At 39.5% G+C, this 21,112-nt stretch overlaps 1 protein-coding gene across 2 annotated transcripts in view; it reads left to right on the top strand.

Moving 5' to 3' along the window:
• SRGAP1 (SLIT-ROBO Rho GTPase activating protein 1) overlaps nt 1-21,112 on the top strand; it is a 315,572-nt gene that overhangs the window by 289,498 nt on the left and 4,962 nt on the right. For both annotated transcript variants that reach the window (XM_027854191.1, XM_027854190.1), the window contains exons 17-19: nt 5,461-5,685; nt 9,213-9,292; nt 20,029-20,209. In XM_027854191.1, the coding sequence (XP_027709992.1) occupies nt 5,461-5,685; nt 9,213-9,292; nt 20,029-20,209 (486 nt within the window). The remainder of the gene's footprint in view (nt 1-5,460; nt 5,686-9,212; nt 9,293-20,028; nt 20,210-21,112) is intronic.

Below are 21,112 nucleotides of genomic sequence, written 5' to 3'. Positions count from 1 at the left end.
ATATACATATACACACACACACACACACACATAAATATACATATATAAATATATGTCACGTGTTTACTCCCTGACTTTACACCACACATCCATTTTCTCATCACCCCTTTCTCCAGTCCTTGAGCACTGGTGAAACCTAGTATCTATCTAGTCAGGTGTATTCCACTTTAGCTCTGGAGATCTTCCCTCAACCCCCACTCTCACAAATGAGTTGGGTCCCCAGAGCTGAGCTGGCTGCATCTTCCCTCCAGGGTTCTAGAGATACCCCTTGAGGGGTCAGGGATGGTTGTCTGATGCCATTGTCTCAGGCTCTCACTGGTGTTCTTCCTCTATCCCACCCCACAACCCCAGCCAATATTAACAATTAAGAATCCATGTAGTCAACCAGCCTTTCAGAAAGAGGTGTTTGCTAAGGCAGTACAGTAAGAAGTTGGCATGAAACATTACCCCACCAAAATTTGACACTTCCTCCTTCAGGTACAAGCCCATGTGCTAAATGGGTACCTCAGAGCTCTTAGTTACCAGAAGTCCTTTTCTCCCTTTTATGGGGCGCTCAATAATAAAAATGAACGATTATATAGCACCTACTATGTGCCAGCCACTGTGCTAATATACAAAATCACAGATATCTCATTTGATCCTCACAACAATCCTAGGAGGTGGGTACTGTTATTATCCTGATTTTATAGATGAGGAAACTGAGACAAACAGAGGTTAAATGACTTGCCCAGTGTCAGACAGATAGAAAACGCCTGAATGATTTGAACTCAGGTTTTCCTGACTTCAGTCTCAGTGCTCTGTCCACTGAACCAAGAAGTTCACGTTACGTATAGTGAATTTTCATCTCTCTCTCCTTGGCTTCTGACACAGAACGTTGCTACCAGCAACTACCAGGACACTTCTAAGACACTAGTGAGAAGATGGGAGCCTCTACTGTAATAGGGGCAGGATGCTAGATCACCAATGGAAAGATGAGAGGCCCAACATCTGCCAGATCCTTAAGGACCTTCAAAGCTAGCGGGTCCTCCTCCACTCAGTGGGAGATGGAAAGGGGAAAGACGCCTAGTCAAGGTGCTCCCTTACCCTCACCTTGGCAGTTCTTTTCAGATGTTTCAACTAGAATTCCATGGTGCACCAGCTAACTCATAGATGTTATTCTGAACTCAGAGGATGCAACAAAATATCGCAGCCAGTTGAAACAGACCTCTTACCTGGTTGAATTTTAGTTCATCAAATGGCTTTCAAGACTTTTCATACTTAATCCACTGATTTTTTAAAAATTTTTATTCATCTTTTTAATTTATGGAATAAAATGAGCATTTCAATAACATAGTATAATTTTTCAAAGAAGATTGCACATGAAACTGCAAATCTATTGTGTACGACTTGCTATTCTTTTTAAATCTATCCTTTTAAATTATATAAATAGATAAACTTAACATGTAAATTTCTTTTTTTTTTTTCTTTTTTTTTCCCCTCACACCACCCCACCCTAGAGGTGGCTATCATTAGACACAAATATATATTTATAAAACCATTCTACACATACTTCTATTTATCACTTCTTTCTCTGGATGCAGGTAGCATCTTCCTTCATATGTCCTTTGTAGTTAATTTGGATATTTATAATGGTTAAAATGATTTAGTCTCTCAAAATTGTTCTTAAAGTAATATTGCTTAATATTCATTGATTGATAGAGATGTTCTGACCCAGTGAGGTTATCAGAAGTGCTTTCAACCCCACCCTTACACCAGCAAGTTAGTCATCAAGTTGTTATTGGCCATTTCAGTTGTGTCAGACTCTTTGTGAACCCATTGGGGGTTTCTTGGCAAAGATACTAGAGTGGTTTGCCATTTCTTTCTCAAGCTCATTTTACAGATGAGGAACTGAGGCAAATAAGGGTAAGTGATTTGCCCAGAATCTCATAGCTAGTAAGTGTCTGAGGACAGGTTTGAATCTGACTTCAGGCCCAGCACTCTATCCATTGCACTAACTAGCTCCCCCAAGCATTTATTAAGTGCCAGGTACTATGCTGCCTATAGGAGATGGAAATACTAAGAAGGAAACAACTCCTGCCCTCAGGGTACTTACTTTCTATTGCTGGAAATGAACTTATCTGTTAATATGCCTGTCAAAAAAGGTAGTTTGGAATCAAATGGTATCCTTTCCTAAATCTCCTAGTGAAAAGGCAGAGGTTGGAAGGAAATGGGCCTGAACACAAAGGCACCCTGCCATCCTGCCTCTGCCCTCTGAAGAGGCTGGCTTTGTTGTGTGATGTTTGTGTGTGGGGCTTTTTGGAAAGAGCCCAAAAAAGAGGTGGTTGCTAATTATTCATTTGATTTGTTAAAGAATGATAGGAAAACAACAGTAAAACTTACTGTGCTTTAATTTTAAAAAACAAAGTGTACACCACAAAATTTCACAGTTCCATGTACAATTCTCTTTTTCAGTCTTTGTATTTTGTGGAATGTTTGTTGTGCATATGTTAGAAATCATTTTTTTAAATTTTCAAATACTCACTTTTCAAACAGGCTTTAATTTGAAAACTTGGAAAGATTAATTGCATGTGTCCTAATTCAAGTGTTTTCTGATAAGGAAATAAGGATGAAGGATAGATACCTCTATGTTTTACCCCAGTTCTTTCTTCTCTCTTGCCTTAGGCTCAAAATGAAAGGCTTAGACTAGAGAACCCCCAGGCTTTCTTCTAGCTCTAAAAACAATCCCCCCACCAATGATTTGCTTATCTTCAATTCAATTTCAACATTTATTAATGTTTGTGCAAAACACTGTGCTGGGCACTGGGGAAGAGAGATAATTAAGATATGGCATCTACCTTCAAGGGGCTTATGGTCTGGTAGAGGAGCTAAGACATATACACAATTAACTATAATACAAAATAGAACTTGGGTAAATACATCAGAAGATGAACAACTAAGAATGCTATGTGCATATTAAGTGCAATGAGATTCCCATGAAAGAAAAACTCATTTGCAACTGAAGGGATCAGGGAAGGCTTCAAAGAGGCAGCATTTGAGATGTGTCTTAAAGGATGTCAACAGACAGAAATAGGGAAAAGAACATTTCTAAAATATAGATGAGGATATGAGGAAAGAGCTGGCCCAGCTTGAGCAACATGACTTTCTAGTGCTATATTGTAGACTTTGTAAAGATTGAACTTAGAGATTCTATATAGCAGTTGTGGAAATTGTGCTTTTTTTTTTCCCCCTCTATTTAACTAGACTCCATTTCAAGACATCACCCTTGCGATGTCATTGGTCCTTTTTGAGAATGAAGGGTGGGTAACATCAACTAGACTACTTTATTTCACAAAAAGCATATAACAGCATGCATTATGGCGAGTCATTTTTGACTCTGTCACAACCTTCTTTTGGTAGTGTGTGGTTTCCCTATCCCCCCTTCCCTTCAGTTTGTCATCTTTTCATTCAATACAGTTCAATTCAACACGAGCATTTGTTAAGAACCTGTTTTATGGCAGGCATTTTGCTTTCATTTGGACTTTATGTTCTCTTTAGACTAGACATTATATAAGGCACTAACATTGCTAAGGTAAAAATAGTTTTCCTAATGTAGCTTACTGCCCAGTTTGAATGAAGAAAGAAGGAAGGTAACAGCAGGTGTCTTATAATCTTGATAAATCCAATTATAATCATCACCTGGATAATATAAGAAAGGATCCCTTCTCCTACCCCCACATCCACCCCCTAGTACAATTGATGTGATACCAGGGTAATGAGAAGTTAATGTGTTAACAAGGTATTAACACCTACTGGTCACTTTATGGGATATAAACCAGTCCCTTGGGTGAATTAAAGGGAAACCCATTGGCTGAGCAAACAAATTAGAGCCAACTTAGGGTCCAGCCCAGGCAAGTTCAATGGGGTCCAGGCTCTTTAGGAGGGAGAGTCCTAAAGCAGAGGAAGAAGGGATTTCTCTCTCCTCCCTGTCTCATTAGTCACGATTCTAGCAGCAGTTTGCCCAGAGGCAAACACCTCGTTCAGCAGTTGGAGAAGAGTTCGTTGGTTTGGAAGACCTCAAGATACAGATGAGGGAATGAAGACAGACACACACAGTCTAAATAGACATGGCTCCAGAGAAGCAATCACTTGAGGGAGGCAGCATTATTGAGGAATGGGACCCCAGGTAGCAGAAAAGAAAGCTGTCCATGGAGAGGATTAGACCTTTGGAACCGAGCTTAACAACTTTCTTAGTAGAGATATTGTATATTGATAAGGGGAATTGTGAGGGGAATCTAAGAAGGATTTCCAAGCTAGTGTCACCAGTAGTAGTTGTAAGATGCCTTTACTATAAATGCTATAAATATGTACTCTTGAGTTTAAGCCTTCTCTTCCCGTGGATGCTGTGTTTATTTATGGGAAAGTATGTCTGTGATTTGTGGAGAATGTTTTGTAGCTGCCTTTACACTATGCCATCTTAGTAAATGGCTTTGTTAAGAGCTAATTTTATCTATTGACTGTTCATAGGAAGCATATTGGTGGGGGCTCATGAACTAAAGTGTTAGAACTAAAGTAAAGACATTAGAAGAATAACCCTAAAGGCTTATTCTTGAGTACAAGGTGCCAGCCTCTGTCTCTGCCAGTTTGATTGCAGGTTGGTGAAAATAACCTAGAAGAGGTACTATAGTAACACAATCATGAATATTCATGTGACTGAACTCTGTAATAAAACAAGTCAACTAGGGATCTCCCAAAAACCTGCAGCACACAATCCATGGATGAGATGGGAAAATGAGATTTATTCTTCTTAAAAAAAAACCTGTTGCAGAGGTGGAAGAGAATATTTGTACTCCTTTGATGTGTATGATATGATGGAGGTTGAGGGACTATTGCTTAGCTTTGGAGACCAAGCTTTGAAGTCTCTTATATTGATTTTAAATTCCAAGAGCTGTTCATTTGCTCCCTCTCAAGTGGCAAGGAAAGAAACTGTCTTTTCCACTAGTGTTTCTTAACACTTTCTAATAAGAAATAAATCTGAAAAAAAAAATTGGGAGGGAGGAGGGATTTTAGAGATCTAAACACAGCAGCGTTGTACGGTTTCTTTCTGTTCCTCCCAGATGTATCTGCTTGACATTTAATGGCTGATTGTTTACTTTGTGTCTTACAGATGGAACTCTGTTCATTTTATCCTAGTTCCCAATTGTACTGAGAACCATAATAAATTCTCTTCCCTGCCTTCCAAGAATGCTACTTAATAAAGCAAGCTGAATATACAATTCTCTTTCAGCTGCTACTCAATACAAGTTAGAGCCATCTTTGTTTTCAGTTGAACTACTGTAGGGAGGATAGAGGGCCATAATTCATAATTGATCATCAAAGGGTTTATGCCTTAATTCTCAGAATTTGGGTATTTTTAAACATCCTTGAATTTTTCTTTTTTTTAAAAAAAAATCTGTTTACAGTTGCTTGTGTTTCCTTCCCTAGCCTCTCACAATACAGCGATGAGAACATGATGGACCCCTATAACCTGGCCATTTGTTTTGGGCCAACACTAATGCCTGTTCCGGAAATACAGGACCAGGTGTCTTGCCAGGCTCACGTGAATGAAATCATCAAAACCATCATCATCCACCATGAGACCATTTTCCCAGATGCTAAAGAACTAGATGGCCCAGTTTATGAGAAGTGCATGGCTGGAGGCGACTACTGGTAAGTAAGAGGGATTTAAGGCAGGAAAGAACCAGGCAAGGGCCTTGTACCACGAAATTCTTACGCTTCTCAAAATAATAGCAATGATAATAGCCACCATTTATATAACACTGTAAAGTTTGCAAAACACGCTACAAATATTTTCTCATTTTGTCCTCACAACAACCCTGGGAGGTAGGTGCCATCATTATCCCCATTTTATAGATGAGGAAACTGAGGCAAACAGAAGCTAAGTAACTTGCCCAGCTAGTAAGTGTCAGAGTCTGGGATTGAACTCATCTTCCTAACATTATATTCACTGCACCGCCCAGCTACCTCAAAAGAATACAACCCCATAAAATTTAGAAAACGGGTAAATTTTAGTAGGACCAAAATGATTACTAGAAACTGGCTTGTTCCCAGGGAAACTCAAGCCTCAGCTAGGGGTTTATCACCTCATCTAGATCTTAAACATTTTTTTTCTTGTAGTCAGATTTGAGGAAGGGCAGTTTTTTGGTCATTTATATTTGTACTGATTTATATTACTGTACTAATATCAAGTGGAAATGGCTGGAAATTTCACCCTGGTTCCTCTCAAGTGACTAATGGAGTTGTCATTGTCCTCCTTCCATATCCTTTACGAGGTAGTTATGATTCTATCCAGTATCATCTACATAAAGCACTTAGAGCTTCTGAAAATAAAGAAATTATATAAACCTTTTTTTTTTTACTCTTACCATTTCACAACTCTAATAAGTAGGAGCCTAACTTGTGATTTTAAGATAGGACATATTTTTCAAATAGAGTAAAATTCAGCTGTGTGGGACATGAATAACCATTTAGTCCAATCTGTACCCTAATAAATCCTCCACTAGAACATACCCACCCACTACTCAAGCAACTTTTCCAAGACCCCTCTCTCCTCCAGTGAGGGGGAAACTCATCAGTTTCTGAGGTAGCTCATTCCGCTCTAGGAGAGCTCTCATTGTTAGGGAGCTCTTTCCTGACCTCAAACTGAAATATGCCTGTGTGGAGCATGTACCGTTCCTAGTTCTGTCCTGCAGAGCCAGACGGAACAAGTCTGATTCCTACTCTATGCAACAGCGTTGCAAAAACTGGTACTTGGCGTGGAAATTGTTCTGATCATCAGAAAAATATAATCAGCTCCTAATTATCCGTACTCCTGAAGGGGAGAAATAGTGTCAGTTTCCCAAAATAACCCCCAAATCCTTTACATTTGACTTTGCGATATTTTTGTATTTTGATGTGTGTCTAATGTTCAGAACATAAGAGTCCACCCTACTGTGACAATCCTACTCAGGAGAAACTAGAAAACCATCCCAGGGGTGGCAAACCTGTGGCTTTCTAGTCCTTGCGTGGGCCTTTTGACTGAGTCCAAAGTTCTACTGAACAAATCCCTTTATTAACAGGATTTGTTCTAGGTCCTTGGGTATGGTCTTTTGACTGAGTCCAAGTTTTACAGAACAAATACTTTTATTAAGGGGATTTGTTCTGTGAAGTTTGGATTCAGTCAAAGGGCCACACTTCAGGACCTAGAGGGTCACATGTGGCCTCAAGGCTGCAGGTTCCACACCCCTATAATCCATCTAGACCCCTTGCCCCTTTACTGTTCCTCGCCCCTTTACCAGGAATAAATAGGATCACATCTCCGTGCTAGTACCAGGCCAGGCATTAGGCTAAAGCTTGTCCTTATAACTTAATTTTATTCCTGCCATAGGATACGGAGGTCCTTATTTTGATTTATTAGAGATTCTCTTTCACCTCCTTCTAAGTTAGATGTAAACAATGGAAAAATAAATGATAATGGTAATATGTTAACAATTACATTTTTTTTTTTTGGCAAGGCAATTGGGATTAAGTGACTTGCCAAGAGTCACACAGCTAGTATGTGCCAAGTGTCTGGTCTGAGACCGGATTTGAACTCAGGTCCTCCTGACTCCAGGTGCTCTATCCATATCCACTTCCCCACCTAGCTGCCCCCTAACAATTACATTGTCAATGGTATCAATAAGTAGTATCATCAAAATACCAATGGTGAATAATGTCTATAAGTAATATTATCAATAAACAAATTATTTTCAATACTAGTAAGGATTATAAATCAGATCGTTTATTGATAGTAGCAATAAGTAGAAAGAAAGGAATAAGCTTTATCTTTACAACAACCCTGCAGAGTTGTTACTGCTATGATTCTGATTTTACAGTTAGGGAAACTGAAGCAAACAGAGGTTAAGTGACTTGCTCAGGGTTACATAGCTTCTAAGTATCTGAAGTCAAACTTGAATTCAGGGTTTCTGACACCAGACCCAATGTTCTATCCCCTGGACCGCCACTTGTCTCAATAAATAGTACTGAGATTTTTCCACGGTTGGATTCTAAGGCTATATAAGCTACCCAAGGAAGACTGAGTGAGAACGATATCTGAAATATTGCCTGCCTTTCACGTCAACATCCAGCCATGATCAATTCTCTGTCTTGTAGGTCCAGTTAATATACATGAAATAACCCCAATCACTGAGAGAAGTGGTTTCACTGAAATGTTCCCACTGGCTTCAACTATTTATGACAAAACATTTGCATATCTAGGATTACCAGGCAGCTGGTGGCTCAGGGAATAGAGCACACCAGGCCTGGAGTCAGGAAGAAAGACCTGTGTTTAAATCCAGCCTCAGACACTTACTAGCTATGCTTGCCTGGGCACATTTAAGTCACTTAACCTATTTGCCTCAGTTTCCTTATCTGTAAAATGGAAATAATAATAGCATCTACCTTTCAGGGCTGTTTTGAGGGGAAATATTTGTAAAAAGCTCACAGCACAGTAACTGGGTGTAAATACTAGTTATTAATGTTGTCATTGTTATTTTCTATTTCCATTTCCTTATCTGGAAAATGAGGATGATGGTAGCACACTGATTGTAATGATCAAATGAGCTAGTGTGTGTAAAAAGCATTTTGCAAACCTTAAAGAACCATATAAATATTAGCTATTATCATCATTGTCATGTGGTGCTTCTAATCTCATTTACATTAAGTGGAACAATTTTGTCTAAGGTCTCCTGCACAGTTTATCAGATAGCCTGTTAACCAAGATTTGTTGGTCTTTTTTAGTCTAATCCAGTAAATTTTCAACAGCTATTTTATAAAATATACTTAAACCTCATTATAAAATGCCTCACAGTTCTGTTGTAACATGGGTTTTTATCTCGTCTTTCTTAAAATATATTTTCCCCAATTTAAACAATTTTAAACATTTTTAACAATTGTTATAACTGTTTAACATTTTTTTTTTAAATTTTGAATTCCAAATTCTGTCCCTCCCTCCCCAAGATGATACGTAGTACTATGGGTGAGATCTCTCTTCGCCTCACCAGAAAGTCGTAGATATCGTAGTTCCCCTCTCTACTCATGCTAACATTATGAATTATGAATGTCCTTGCATTGTGTCCTTTGGTTTAAAGTCTCATTTGCTCATTCCTCATATATCTGCTCCCTGTGGCTTCCTAATGATTTCCATTTCTGCTCCACAGTGACAGCCCATATAGTGAACATGGTACTTTGGAAGAAGTCGATCAGGATGCTGGTACAGAGCCCCACACCAGTGAAGATGGTATGCCTTATCACCTCGTGTTGTTAAAATACTATTCTGTATGTGTTTTTAAATCAGATAAATTCACATTTTCAGAACTTACAGTGAATCTAATTTGCAAGTTGTCATTGCAGGTGACACACAATGTTCCCCTTTCAGTGGAATTGCCTTTTTTTCCAAGCCCCTCCAACCCCCCACCGTTATCTACTTTCTTTTATCTTGTATTGCTTTATTTCTTTCTCTGGATGGTTTGTTTTTGAACTAGAGGCTTCCGCAAAGGTTTCCTCACTTTCCGCAGAAAAATGTAGAATCAAAGCAAAGTTAATGCTAGGTATCAGTACAAATATCTGTCTGACCCAGTAGGCCATTTGTCAGCTGTTCTTATTTGTCGTGTACAAGATAATTGGCCTACAGAGGCCATTGCATTTTAAATGAGCACTCTGGCTATACTGGATGGGGGAAAAAAAAAAGGGGGGGGGGGAGAGAGATAGACAGACAGACAGAGGTGTGTCCCACTGAAGCTGTGCCAAAACCTAATTAAATTAACAGAAGTATTGCAGGTGTCTTTCCTGGACTAAGCATTGTATTTTCCATCTTCTGTAATGTGACAACTTACAAGACTAGCTTTTGTTGCAAAAGCCAGATCACTGATTTTTCTCTGTATCAGTCTCCCAGGAAAAGAGATAACAGATCAGGTAGTGAAAAGACAAATGATGTTGAAGCCTCAAAGGGAAAATTTGGTGTATTTGACATCTGGATGAAGTGGCAGGTAATGGAAACATGGGACATGACACCAGTACGCAGACAGATGGCCAGCTTTGCTAACTTTTCTTCTTCCTGGGACAAAAAAAAAAAGATAGTTATTCAGGAAGATGAGGCCACTACCCCTCTTCTCTTATTCAGTCATTCAACAGAATCTCATCTGAGATCTCCAAAGAGCTATTAGCCAGTGTCCTCATGTGAATATTGTCTTTGCTTGGGATTGCTTTGTCTTATTAAAGATGTGGGGAAATAGCTTATTGATTGATCTAAAGAGACCCAGGTGGTTCCCAGAGGAAAACAGGGAGACCAAAGGGAGGAATTTCTTAAACCTAATAGCTGATTGGCCAGAAAGGCCACTTTATTATTAATTCACCTGGATGTTCTTTTATAACCTGGTTATTCTTTTATAAACTATATTTGGATGAAATAAACAGACCAATCTCTCTTGTTGAAGTTTTCATGGAGGAAGAGATTACTATGGTCTGGAATCAGATGACCTAAATTCAGAACCCAATTATGGTACTTTGTTCCTCTTATGTGACCTTGAGCAAATCAATAAATATCTCTGGGACTCAGTTTCCTCATCTGTAAAATATTAAGCACTTACTAGGTGCTGAGTTGGACTTCGTGGCCTCTGAGGACTGTTTTAGCTCTTAATCTAGTCTCTTGAGTTTGAGTGTAAACCACATTAGGATAAAATTATATTGTCACATGACAATTATAATGACATAAAGGTATATTTTATAATTACAACTATAAATAGGATTTTTTGTGCCTGGAGCACCTGCTGTAGGAGGAAGGAGAGGAAGCCTACTATAAGGCACTGCAAAGTTTCTGTACTGCTGAAGGCTTAGCGACTGCTGTTGCTGGGGAGTTGGAGGGAGGGAAAAGACCAGGGGCCAGCGTGAAGCCACAAGAGGAAAGATGTGCACCCTGAACAATGTTACTAGTACCCTTTAAATTTTAGGTCCCTAAAAGAATACCTCGTGACTGAAATAACCAAACAACAAAAGTCCCAGCACCTAACAGGTGTAGACGCTCAGGAAATGTTTGTTAAATTGAGTGGAATAAATTTAGGATTCCAGTATCAGATCAGCCAAGGTCCTTAGGCTTGTCTAAAAGTCTCAAAGTAGATTTGGTCCTTTTCTTTGGTTCTTTAGATCAGGAGTTCTTAACCTGGAGTCCATAAACTTTTTAAAAAATATTTTGATAACTGTATTGGTTTTCCTTTACAATCCTATGTATTTTATGCATTTAAAAGCATTATTCTGAGAAGGGATCTATAGCCTCACCAGACTGCCAAAGGGGGCCATCACCAAAAAAAGATTAAGAATGCCTGCTTTAGATAGAGAGTTACAATCATTATATTTTTACAAGCAGTTATTGGGGTTGTGGGCAGGTACAGGGGTGAGGTTGTTGGAAAGTCACTCATTTGTCAATGGTGAATTAAAAATACAGTTGATCCTCGTCATTTGCAGCAGTTATGTTATATAAAGTTGCCATGAACACTGAATTAGCAAATACTAAACCATTGCTCCTAGGAGAAGTACAGGGTTAGGCTCCAGTGAGCTTCTTTTACTTTTACATTTACTTTAGCACATTGAAGTCATTGCCAATAGCGCTATAACCTGTGCCTGAACAAAACTTGTCTAATGCATATTTTCTCTGTGATGGACATTGTAGCCCTCTTGTGCTTAGGAACACTAGACAGAACCTCAGCACTCTGCTTCATTTTAAACAGTGAAATCTTTAACATAAAACACAAAAAATTGACACTAAGCCACAAAAAGAACGTTTGTTTACAGTCTAAGAGCTAAAACAAGAAAGCAGAGTATCCCTGCCATCAACTTCAACCCAGGAACATGTGTCAGGTGACTCACGTTCTCCATCACTCTGCACTTATGCACGAATGACTGCCAGTGTTGATTTTAGGGTTACCAATAAATTTTAGCCCATAGGCAAATTCACAAATGTTGGAATCAGCAAAGAATAAGGACTGACTGTAAATAAGAAAAAAAAAACTAATAACTATCTTGTAAAATCTTTAGATCATGTGTCAAAGGCAGGACATCATAAGAACCTGGTCTGCTTTGAGACTTTTAGGTAAGAATTAGGCCTTGGTTGATCTGATATCAGAGTCTTACAAATTATCCTATGCAATTCAACAAACATTTCCTAATTTTTGTCCTTGAACTATGATCAATGAACATATGAACAATGATCAGACATAAGATATTCTTCCATTCTCACCCTTGCTGTTTTTTTTTGACGTTGGGGTTTTTTGGTCCCACCCTAAGATTTTATCTATAAGGAGAATTTCTGGCATGGAAACTCCCTGTACAAGTGGAGATGAATCAATAAGTGTTTACTCTTTGTCCACTTGTCACCCAACTCTCACCTGTGACTCCACATGCGTGTGGGAAAATTGTCTTGGCAGTTAGGCCAAAACCAGCTTGAAATGAGACCTTTTTTTCCTTTCTACATTTGAGATACGTAGCTATAATTAAAACAGACCTTAAAATGAAGCATGAGTGTTTTTTTCTAGCATGTCTGCAATCCCAAGATCATTTCTCTAATTCTTCAGACATGGGTTGGAATTTATCAATGGATAATCAACCTAATTGATAGGCCTCAAACCTGTCAGTGAGTTAGACAGATGACTACTCCAAAGATGTGAAGACTTCCCCCTACAGAATAGACAGATGAAAACAATTTGTTCCAACAGCCGTGGTGACTAAAGCAGGCACTGTGGAGCACTTAGGGCCTAGTAAAACATTGAAAACGCCAAGGTCAACCACTGCATCCTGGGCCATAGCCAGTTGTCTTTGACTTTTGTCTTCCCACTGGACTTTAGTGACTCAGGAAGAGAGAGTGAGGCTGATGGCTTTATGCAATTCTGCCTCACTTAAATCCAACTCATGAGTAAGTCAACACATCACCTCTGATTGTCATTGGCCTTAAAAAATAAAGAACAAACAACAACTATTTGTCCACTATGTGCCTGACGATGTCTATAAGTTAAAATCTTAAAGAGGAATGTGGAACCCTGAGAAGTTAAGCAATTTATCCAAGATCACCTAGCTAGTGTGAATCAGAGGCAAATCTGAATCCAGGGCTCCAAGCTTCTATCTACTACACCACACTGACTGTGTTAGCACTTGTTTTATTAAAAAAAAGTTCATAGTAGTGGTGTTGAAAAAATAGGGTCATAATGTGGATTTCTTCTCAGAAACCCAAGAAGGTAGACTGAATACCCATGTTTCTTTAGAAATTGCCAGGCTTTTGACACACGATCTGAAAATTGTATTGAAGAGCTGAAGAACTCAATTAGTTGGGTTTTTTTTTAAATTATTTGATCTGTAAGGGAGTTTAAAAACCCTAATCATTCTTCCCTAAGTCATCAACATGAAATATTATTTAGTTAATAGGCCCTGAAATGAGACCTTTTTTTCCTTTCTACATTTGAGATACGTAGCTATAATTAAAACAGACCTTAAAATGAAGCATGAGTGTTTTTTTCTAGCATGTCTGCAATCCCAAGATCATTTCTCTAATTCTTCAGACATGGGTTGGAATTTATCAATGGATAATCAACCTAAGTTAAGCACCCTAGCCTAAAAATGACTTCTGGAATTATTCTGTGTCTTCAAAGAGCATATTATGACCTAGTTTTTGTTTTATGTTTTGGTTTTGTTTTTTTTTTTTAATTGCCAAGAGCTGCTTCCAAGGGAAACATGAAAGCATTTCTCAGGAAATCTGAGACAGATAGGTTAAGTTATGGTGTGTGTACCTATGTATTCTTCCAGCAGATTTGGAAATGAATTTACACTCAGCTTTAACAAGTTTGGCTTTGATCATTGCTCAGAAACAATCCTGCAAAAAACCTAATCCCATCCCCACCCCCTTTTATCTTCTTGGATTCCTATTTAAATATTTGCTTGCATCCATAGAAGCAAGAGAAACAGTAAATTCGAAGAACATAAGTTCTGAGTTTTGCAATGAACCTAGTCTCAAAGAATTTTTCTTGGCCTTTTTTTTTTTTAAACATTTAGGAATTTGGGGTTTGAGGCTGTTGGGTATAATTAACAAGGACTAGAGCCCCCTTTCCAAAAAGTGCCAGAGTTTGGGATGAGTGCAAAACTTACATTTCAAATCAAGGTTTTTCGTTTGGGGAGATAGGGATGACAAAGTCATGGTTTAGTGTTAATAGTCATGGAAAAAACAGATTTTGCATTTACTGTTAAAGTCAGAATATCAGTTTTAGCCAATAAAAGTATGTAAGGAAACTGAATAGATTCAAGTTTCATTTAATGGAGATGCTGTTTTATAACCTTCATTTGTAATCTAAGAGATTATGAACTGCTGTCTTGTGTTCTTGAGTTGTAATTTTTCTGTGTGATAAATATTATCAACACGTTGCAATGAAATCATAACTCCTCCATCACTGTCAGCTTGATATTATAGCAACCATGAAGGATATTGCATTTCAGTGAAAGCCTTGATATATCTCACTGCAAAGTTCAGAATATTGTTTTATTATGCTTTCATTATAACCTTAGAAGCAGGCTGCGGAAATGAAAAATCTTAGATTTAATCTTATTTTGGCCACATACCCAACAACTGAAGAAATATTGCAGTTCTGGTTAATAATCAGTATTTTCTACTAACTTGGTGATCTGTTTATTGATTGGCATGTTTTCTTCTCAGGATAGTAAATGACCAATTAGCAAGCTCATTTATTTCTGATTTCTCCCTGTTCCCAAGCTGTATCTTAACACAATGTTCATTTCATTTGCAGGCCTTGACAGAGTGCTAATTAAAGTTTTGTAGTTTTCTCACTTGTTTTACACCAAATAGATGTTGGTCCCAAGTACAGGGTCAAGATCTGGAAAGACTGAATCAGTGAGGCAAGGAAAAAAATAATAAAAGGGTGACTAAATACAAACACTAACCAAGGATGCACAGTGATAGATGCAGCTCTCCAGACCTCCACCCACAGAAACATACCCAGGCCAATCACAACAGCACCCAAACCATAATGAAAAGTTCATTTGGTCCAAAAAGCAACCAATTTATATAGAATTCACCAAAAGTGACCCTTAATATACTTAACCCTAATCCCCAAGACTAAGGAATACACATGCATGTTGTGTGATTTCAGTCATGCTGACTGTTCATGACCCCCATTTGGGGTTTTCTTGGCAAAGATACTGGAGTGAATTGTCATTTCCTTCTCCAGCTCATTTTACAGATGAGGAAACTGAGGCAAACAGTGCCCACCATCACATAGCTAGTGTCTGAGACCAGAGTGGAACTCACAAGGATTAGTCTTCCTGACCCCAGGCCCAGTACTCTATCCGCTGTGCCAAGGAATACACATACACACTTTTAAATCATTTGGGCTCTGTGGGTTAATCAGCACCTTAGGAACCATGACCTGGGAAGAATGAATAATGCCTAACATACCACCCAAATTAAACAAAAAAAAAATTTGTGCCAGCATCTGATACAGACACCTAATAATATTAGATCACTGTATTGTACTTTAGATTTTCAAAGTACTTTGAAAAGATTGGTCTCCATTCAGTAGTTCATTGAACGAACATTTTATCAAATACCTGCCAGTGTGCAACATCATGGTGTTGGGAAAGAAATAAAATTTAGATGAAGTTCTTGCCTTTATGGAGTTTACAATCTAATAAATAACCACCTCCTTTCATGAAATTACCATTAGCCCCACTGCACAGATGGGAAGACTAAGAAAGAAGTTTTTGCTGGAATTAGGACCCAGTACTTCTAGGTTGCTAACCTTATAATGTCATTACTGAGTCTTACTTTGTGATCCTAATTCTTTTTCCTCTTTAAGCATGAGTGGTGATCATTTAAGCTTTCTCCCCCTAGTATATTCAATTGTCAAACATTTATTCTTCTGTAAGAAATTAGGGTAAGGGTTGGAAATTAAAAAAAATTGATGCATTAAATAAGAAATGTAAAGATAAGTGACATAAGCCCAGCTCTCAAAGAATTTACAATCAAATGAAAGGAAAGCCATGATTACAGTATTGTGGTTATTATGTCTAAATGACCGTAATACAAAGGAGAGTAGTAAGTGCAAGGGAAAGTATACCAGTCAAGTTCTCTGAAAAATCTGGAGATGTGGAGAAGATGGAAATGTGGGTGAGGGCAAGGAGAGCTTGAAGGAAGAGATGGCACCTGAGCTGGGATAGAAGTAGAAATGGAGGAAGGCCATTCTAGACATGAGAGACAGCATAAACAAAGGCCTGGAGATAGAAGAAGGCAGGACAAGAATAAAGGATGGAAAGAGGTTGGGTAGAGTTGGAAGATAGAGTAGATGAAGTAGAGCTTAAGAAAAGTGGATTTTTAAAAAAGGTTTAAACCATAGTGGAAAGCCAGGATTAATTTATATTTTACCCAATAGACAATAAAGAGCCACCATTGTTTTGTTTTAATTAGGGTTGGAATATGATCCCAATAGTTCCCTAAGTATGAAGGATGCACTTGAATGGAAGACTAGACGCAAAAACAACAGTCTGGAGCAGAGGTGGGAAACCTGTGGCCTCAAGGCCACATGTGGCCCTCTAGGTCCTCAAGTGCAGCCCTTTGACTGAATCCAAACTTCACAGAACAAATCCCCTTAGTAAAATAATTTGTTCTGTAAAACTTGGACTCATCAAAAGGCCACACCCAAGGACCTAGAAGGTCACATGTGGCCTGGAGGCCTGTGGTCATAGAATTTAAAGGCAAAACAAGAAAATTCTAAATAGATGATTGAGAATTCACATTTTGAATGTGGGTATTAGAGTATTACTCCATGAGTAAGAGTTATTGCTGCCATTTAATATTTGCTGGAATGCTATATGCTGGACATTGAAACCTCAGTGTGTGAAGAGGGAGAGTGTACCACCACTCCCTAAAGTTACTTGAACAAATTCTCTTTAATACCTGAGTGGATCTAGGATTTCATTGATCAACTCAGCCAAAGCCCCTCTCTCCAAAGTCACCAGTGATCCCAGTTGCCAAATCCAGTTGCTTTTTTTCCCAGTCCTCATCCTCCTTGGCTTCTCTCTAGCATTTGACGCTGTTAAGAAATGGCCTGCTTTTTCTGGGTGCTCTTCCCACTTAGTATCCTTGACACTGCTCTTTTATTATTCCTCCTCCTTCCTGACTGCCCCTTCTCAGTCTCCTTGGCTGCATCATCATCCATATCCACTTCCCTAACTCTGGGTGTACTCTAGGGGTGTCTACTGGGCCCCCAGGTGATCTGATCAGCTCCCATGGATTCAATTAGAATCTCTGCAGATGACCCCCAGAGCTGGACATCCAGCCCCCAGCTATGGGTGGGGAACCTGTGACCTCACGGTCACATGTGGCCCTCTAGTGTGGCCTTTTGAATCCAAATTTCACAGAATCCCCTTAAAAGGATTTGTTCTGTAAAACTTGGACTTGGTCAAAAGGCCGTATCCAAGGACCTGGAAGGCCACAAGTTCCCCACCCTTGTGCTAGTCTGTTGTGAGATCCACTTCCTCATTGCCTGCTATGTTTTAGATACTCTGAATTGAATGTCTCGTAGGCATCTCAAGCTCAACATGTCCAGAACATAACTCATCTGCCCTCTTCCTCCCTCATCTAATACCATACCCACCCCTCTTCTAGAGTTACCTGTTTCTGTCACGGCTACCACCATCCAATCACCCATGTTCTCAACCTTAACAACTCTGTATCACCCCACATATCTATTCAGTTACGAAGTCTTGTTATTTCTATCTCAACATCTCTCAAGTCTATCCCTTTCTCTCTACCCACACTATGTTCACCATAGCTCAAATACTCATCACCTCTTTCCTGGATCATTGCCTCCTAGTTCGTCCCCCTGCCTCAATATTTTCCCCATTCCAAGTCATTCTCCATAGAGATGTTGCATCTATATTCTTAAAACATGGGTCTGACCTGCTGAGTAAGCTCCCGTGACTCCCTATTGCCTCTGAGATCAAATACTTCCGCCTTTGGCAGTTAAAAGCCCTTCATAACCTAGTTCCAGCTTATCTTTGCAGGCTTATTACTCTTTCCTCACCTTTAAACACTTCCTTCTCACCTCCCCATCTAAAGTAGAATGTTTAACTTCCTTCAAAGCTCAGGACCACAGAGGTCAAGGACCACTTCCTATTCAAGACAATTCCTGATCCCCTTAGTTATTGGTGTCTGCCTCCACCAAAATTATTTGGTATTTATTTTGTGTACATTTGGTATTACCTCCCCCTGTAAAACATCAGCTCCTTAAGGACAGAGGCAGTTTCACTTTTGGCTTTGTATATCTAGTCCCTTTCATAGTACCTGGCTCATAGTGCACTTATTAGATTTATCTTCCCTTCCTTTGTTCTCATCACAGTCTTTCCATGCCTTATCATTGATTCTCATCCATAGCCTTCCATGAGTCCTCCCTAAAGCATCTACCCATCATACTAGAGACCTTCTTTAACATTCGTTGGGTGCATGGGGCAGCTAGGTGGCACAGTGGATAGAGTGCTGGCCCTGGAGTCAGGAGAACCTAAGTTCAAATCTTGCCTCAAGCACTCACTAGCTGTGTGACCCTGGGCAAATCGCTTAACACAGTTGCCTCCAAAAAAAAAGAAAAAATTTTGTTGGGTACAGTTTATCACCCTGCTGCCCCTCACTTGGCCAGGCCACCTTCTCTTCCGTTTGTACTTTCCCTAGATATGTCTTATGCTGGAGTCAGAAAGGCCTGGGTTCAAGGCCTGCCTCTGTCCCTTACTAGCAGTGTGACCATGAGCAAATAACTTAATCTCTCAATATCCCCGGTCAACTCTCTAAGGCTTTAAGTTACAGATAGGTTGCTGGTCTGGATTAGTAGATTTCCTCACCAAGAAGTTCTCTACACTAATGAACTCCACCCAAAAAAAAAACACTTTATAGCACCAGTCATTGATGGTAGTATGCTGCAGTCGCTTTCCCTGTACCATATGCCTCTCCATTGGTTTTTGGGGCCCCGAAATCAATCAACAAACATTTTTAAGTGCCTGCTGGTTAAGTATAGGGGATACAAAAAGAGGCAAAAGGCAGTCCTCGCCCTCAAGGAGCTTACATTCTGGTGACTAAGACAACATGCAAACAACTGTATACAAAGCAAGCTATATACGGGATAAATAGACAGTAACGGGGGAAGGCGTTGAAATTAAGAGGGGTTGGGGAAGGCTTCCTGGAGAAGGTGCGATTTTATTTGGGACTTAAAGCCAGGGAGATTAGTAGTTGGAGTGAATCAAGGAGGGAGAACATTCCAAGCATGAGGAACAGCCAGAGAGAAGGGCCAGTGCTTAAAGATAAAGCATCTTGTTTGTAGAAGGCCAGGAGGCCAGTGTTGTTAGATGGAAGATTCTTCAGAGAGTGTTGTGTTCCATGATTCACAGCCATGAGGCTTCACCAGAAGAACATTGTGTGTGTGTGTGTGTGTGTGTGTGTGTGTGTGCGCGTGTGCGTCTTCATATATAATTTTTAGATCAGAGATTTAGAGCTGGAGGGGACCTTTGAGAATATTTAATCCAATCCCCTCGTTTTACAAATGAGGAAACTGAAGCAGAGAGAGGTTAAGTGCTTTGCACAAGGTCACGTAACTATTGAGTGTCCAGAGACAGGCCATTAAATTTTGCTTTCAGCAGAAAGCTTACATTATACACCAAAAAATCATAAGTAGGTGAACAGATTTTCTTTTTCCTAACTCTTGATCAATAAGCTCTTTGTTCATATAAAGATGATACTGTATTCCAGATGTTTCTTCTGGATGACCTGGGCTTCCAAAGCCAACTTTCTGAAAAGGTACCCACAATGCTTCATTCATTTAAGGAGCAGAGAATTAAAGGAGTCTACGGGCACGTGGTGATACCTTTCAGAAATTTTCCAGTAGCCTCCTCAGCCCACTATCCCTTACTCTTTTTTTTTTTTTAAATATGGTTTCCTTACAGAATGTGAACCCATTGAAGCAATAGCCAAGTTTGACTATGTCGGGAGGTCTGCTCGTGAACTGTCCTTCAAGAAGGGAGCTTCACTGCTTTTATATCACCGAGCGTCCGAGGACTGGTGGGAAGGACGGCACAATGGAATTGATGGCCTAGTACCTCATCAGTACATTGTGGTACAGGATATGTAAGTATTGCCCAGTTTCACCAGTAACCCCTAAAGGCTCCATGTCTGAACATATTCAGGAGAACTAGGACTTTCCTTCTCAAAGCAGAATCGAGACCTACCCCACCCACTTGAGATATCCCTCAAGGATCTCATGAAAGAGTTCCACAGGGACTGCTACAGTTCATTAGCACTTCCTTCCCCTTGTTCCTGGGTTGGCAATAGCAGAACCACCCTTTTCTCTTCCCTGGCAACAGCTTGTGTGCTCCCTGGCCCCATCTTCATCCTTCTTCATATATCCACTGTTAAGTTTGGAAGTAGATGAAGGATTACTGGGAAATTATTGAAGGGAGAATCTCTCTCAGAGGTTTCACATTCCCAAGAATAAACCCTACCTTATGAGGATCGCTCAAGAGATGAGGTGGCCTCAGTCATTCCAAAATCAGGAGTATTGGTGCTCCTGTAGAGATCAATGGAAGAAGCTAGTCTTATCTTGTGTCCATCTATTGCTTCAAGGCCTACGTCTCAGAGACATGAGAAAGGCCTACAGTATTAAAAATACTCACAGGTCTATTTCCTAATAATCGACAAGCATTTATCAAGGGCCTACTATGTGCCAATAATAGCAAAGTCTGACATTTATTCAAATCAAGTCAGCAGTGATTTGTTTAACACCCACTTTGTGCCAGGCATCGTGCTAAGCAGCAAGGATACAATATAAAAGAAAAAGACAACCCCTAACCTCAAGCAGCTTACATTCTGATGGGGGAAACAAAACACTTCTGTTCATGCAAGATATGTACATAGAGCTGATGAAGAACACTCAGCATCTAATACTTAAAGGTTTACTCTATATACATTATTTCATTTGATCCTTTCAATAACCCTAGAAAGTAGGTACTACTGGTATTTTTTCCCCATTTT

This window comes from Vombatus ursinus, unplaced genomic scaffold (genome assembly GCF_900497805.2).
Source record: "Vombatus ursinus unplaced genomic scaffold, bare-nosed wombat genome assembly UNPS02010320.1, whole genome shotgun sequence".
NCBI lineage: Eukaryota > Metazoa > Chordata > Mammalia > Diprotodontia > Vombatidae > Vombatus > Vombatus ursinus.
Note: the sequence above shows the minus strand (reverse complement) of the source record. Positions and strands in the feature narration are given on the sequence as shown.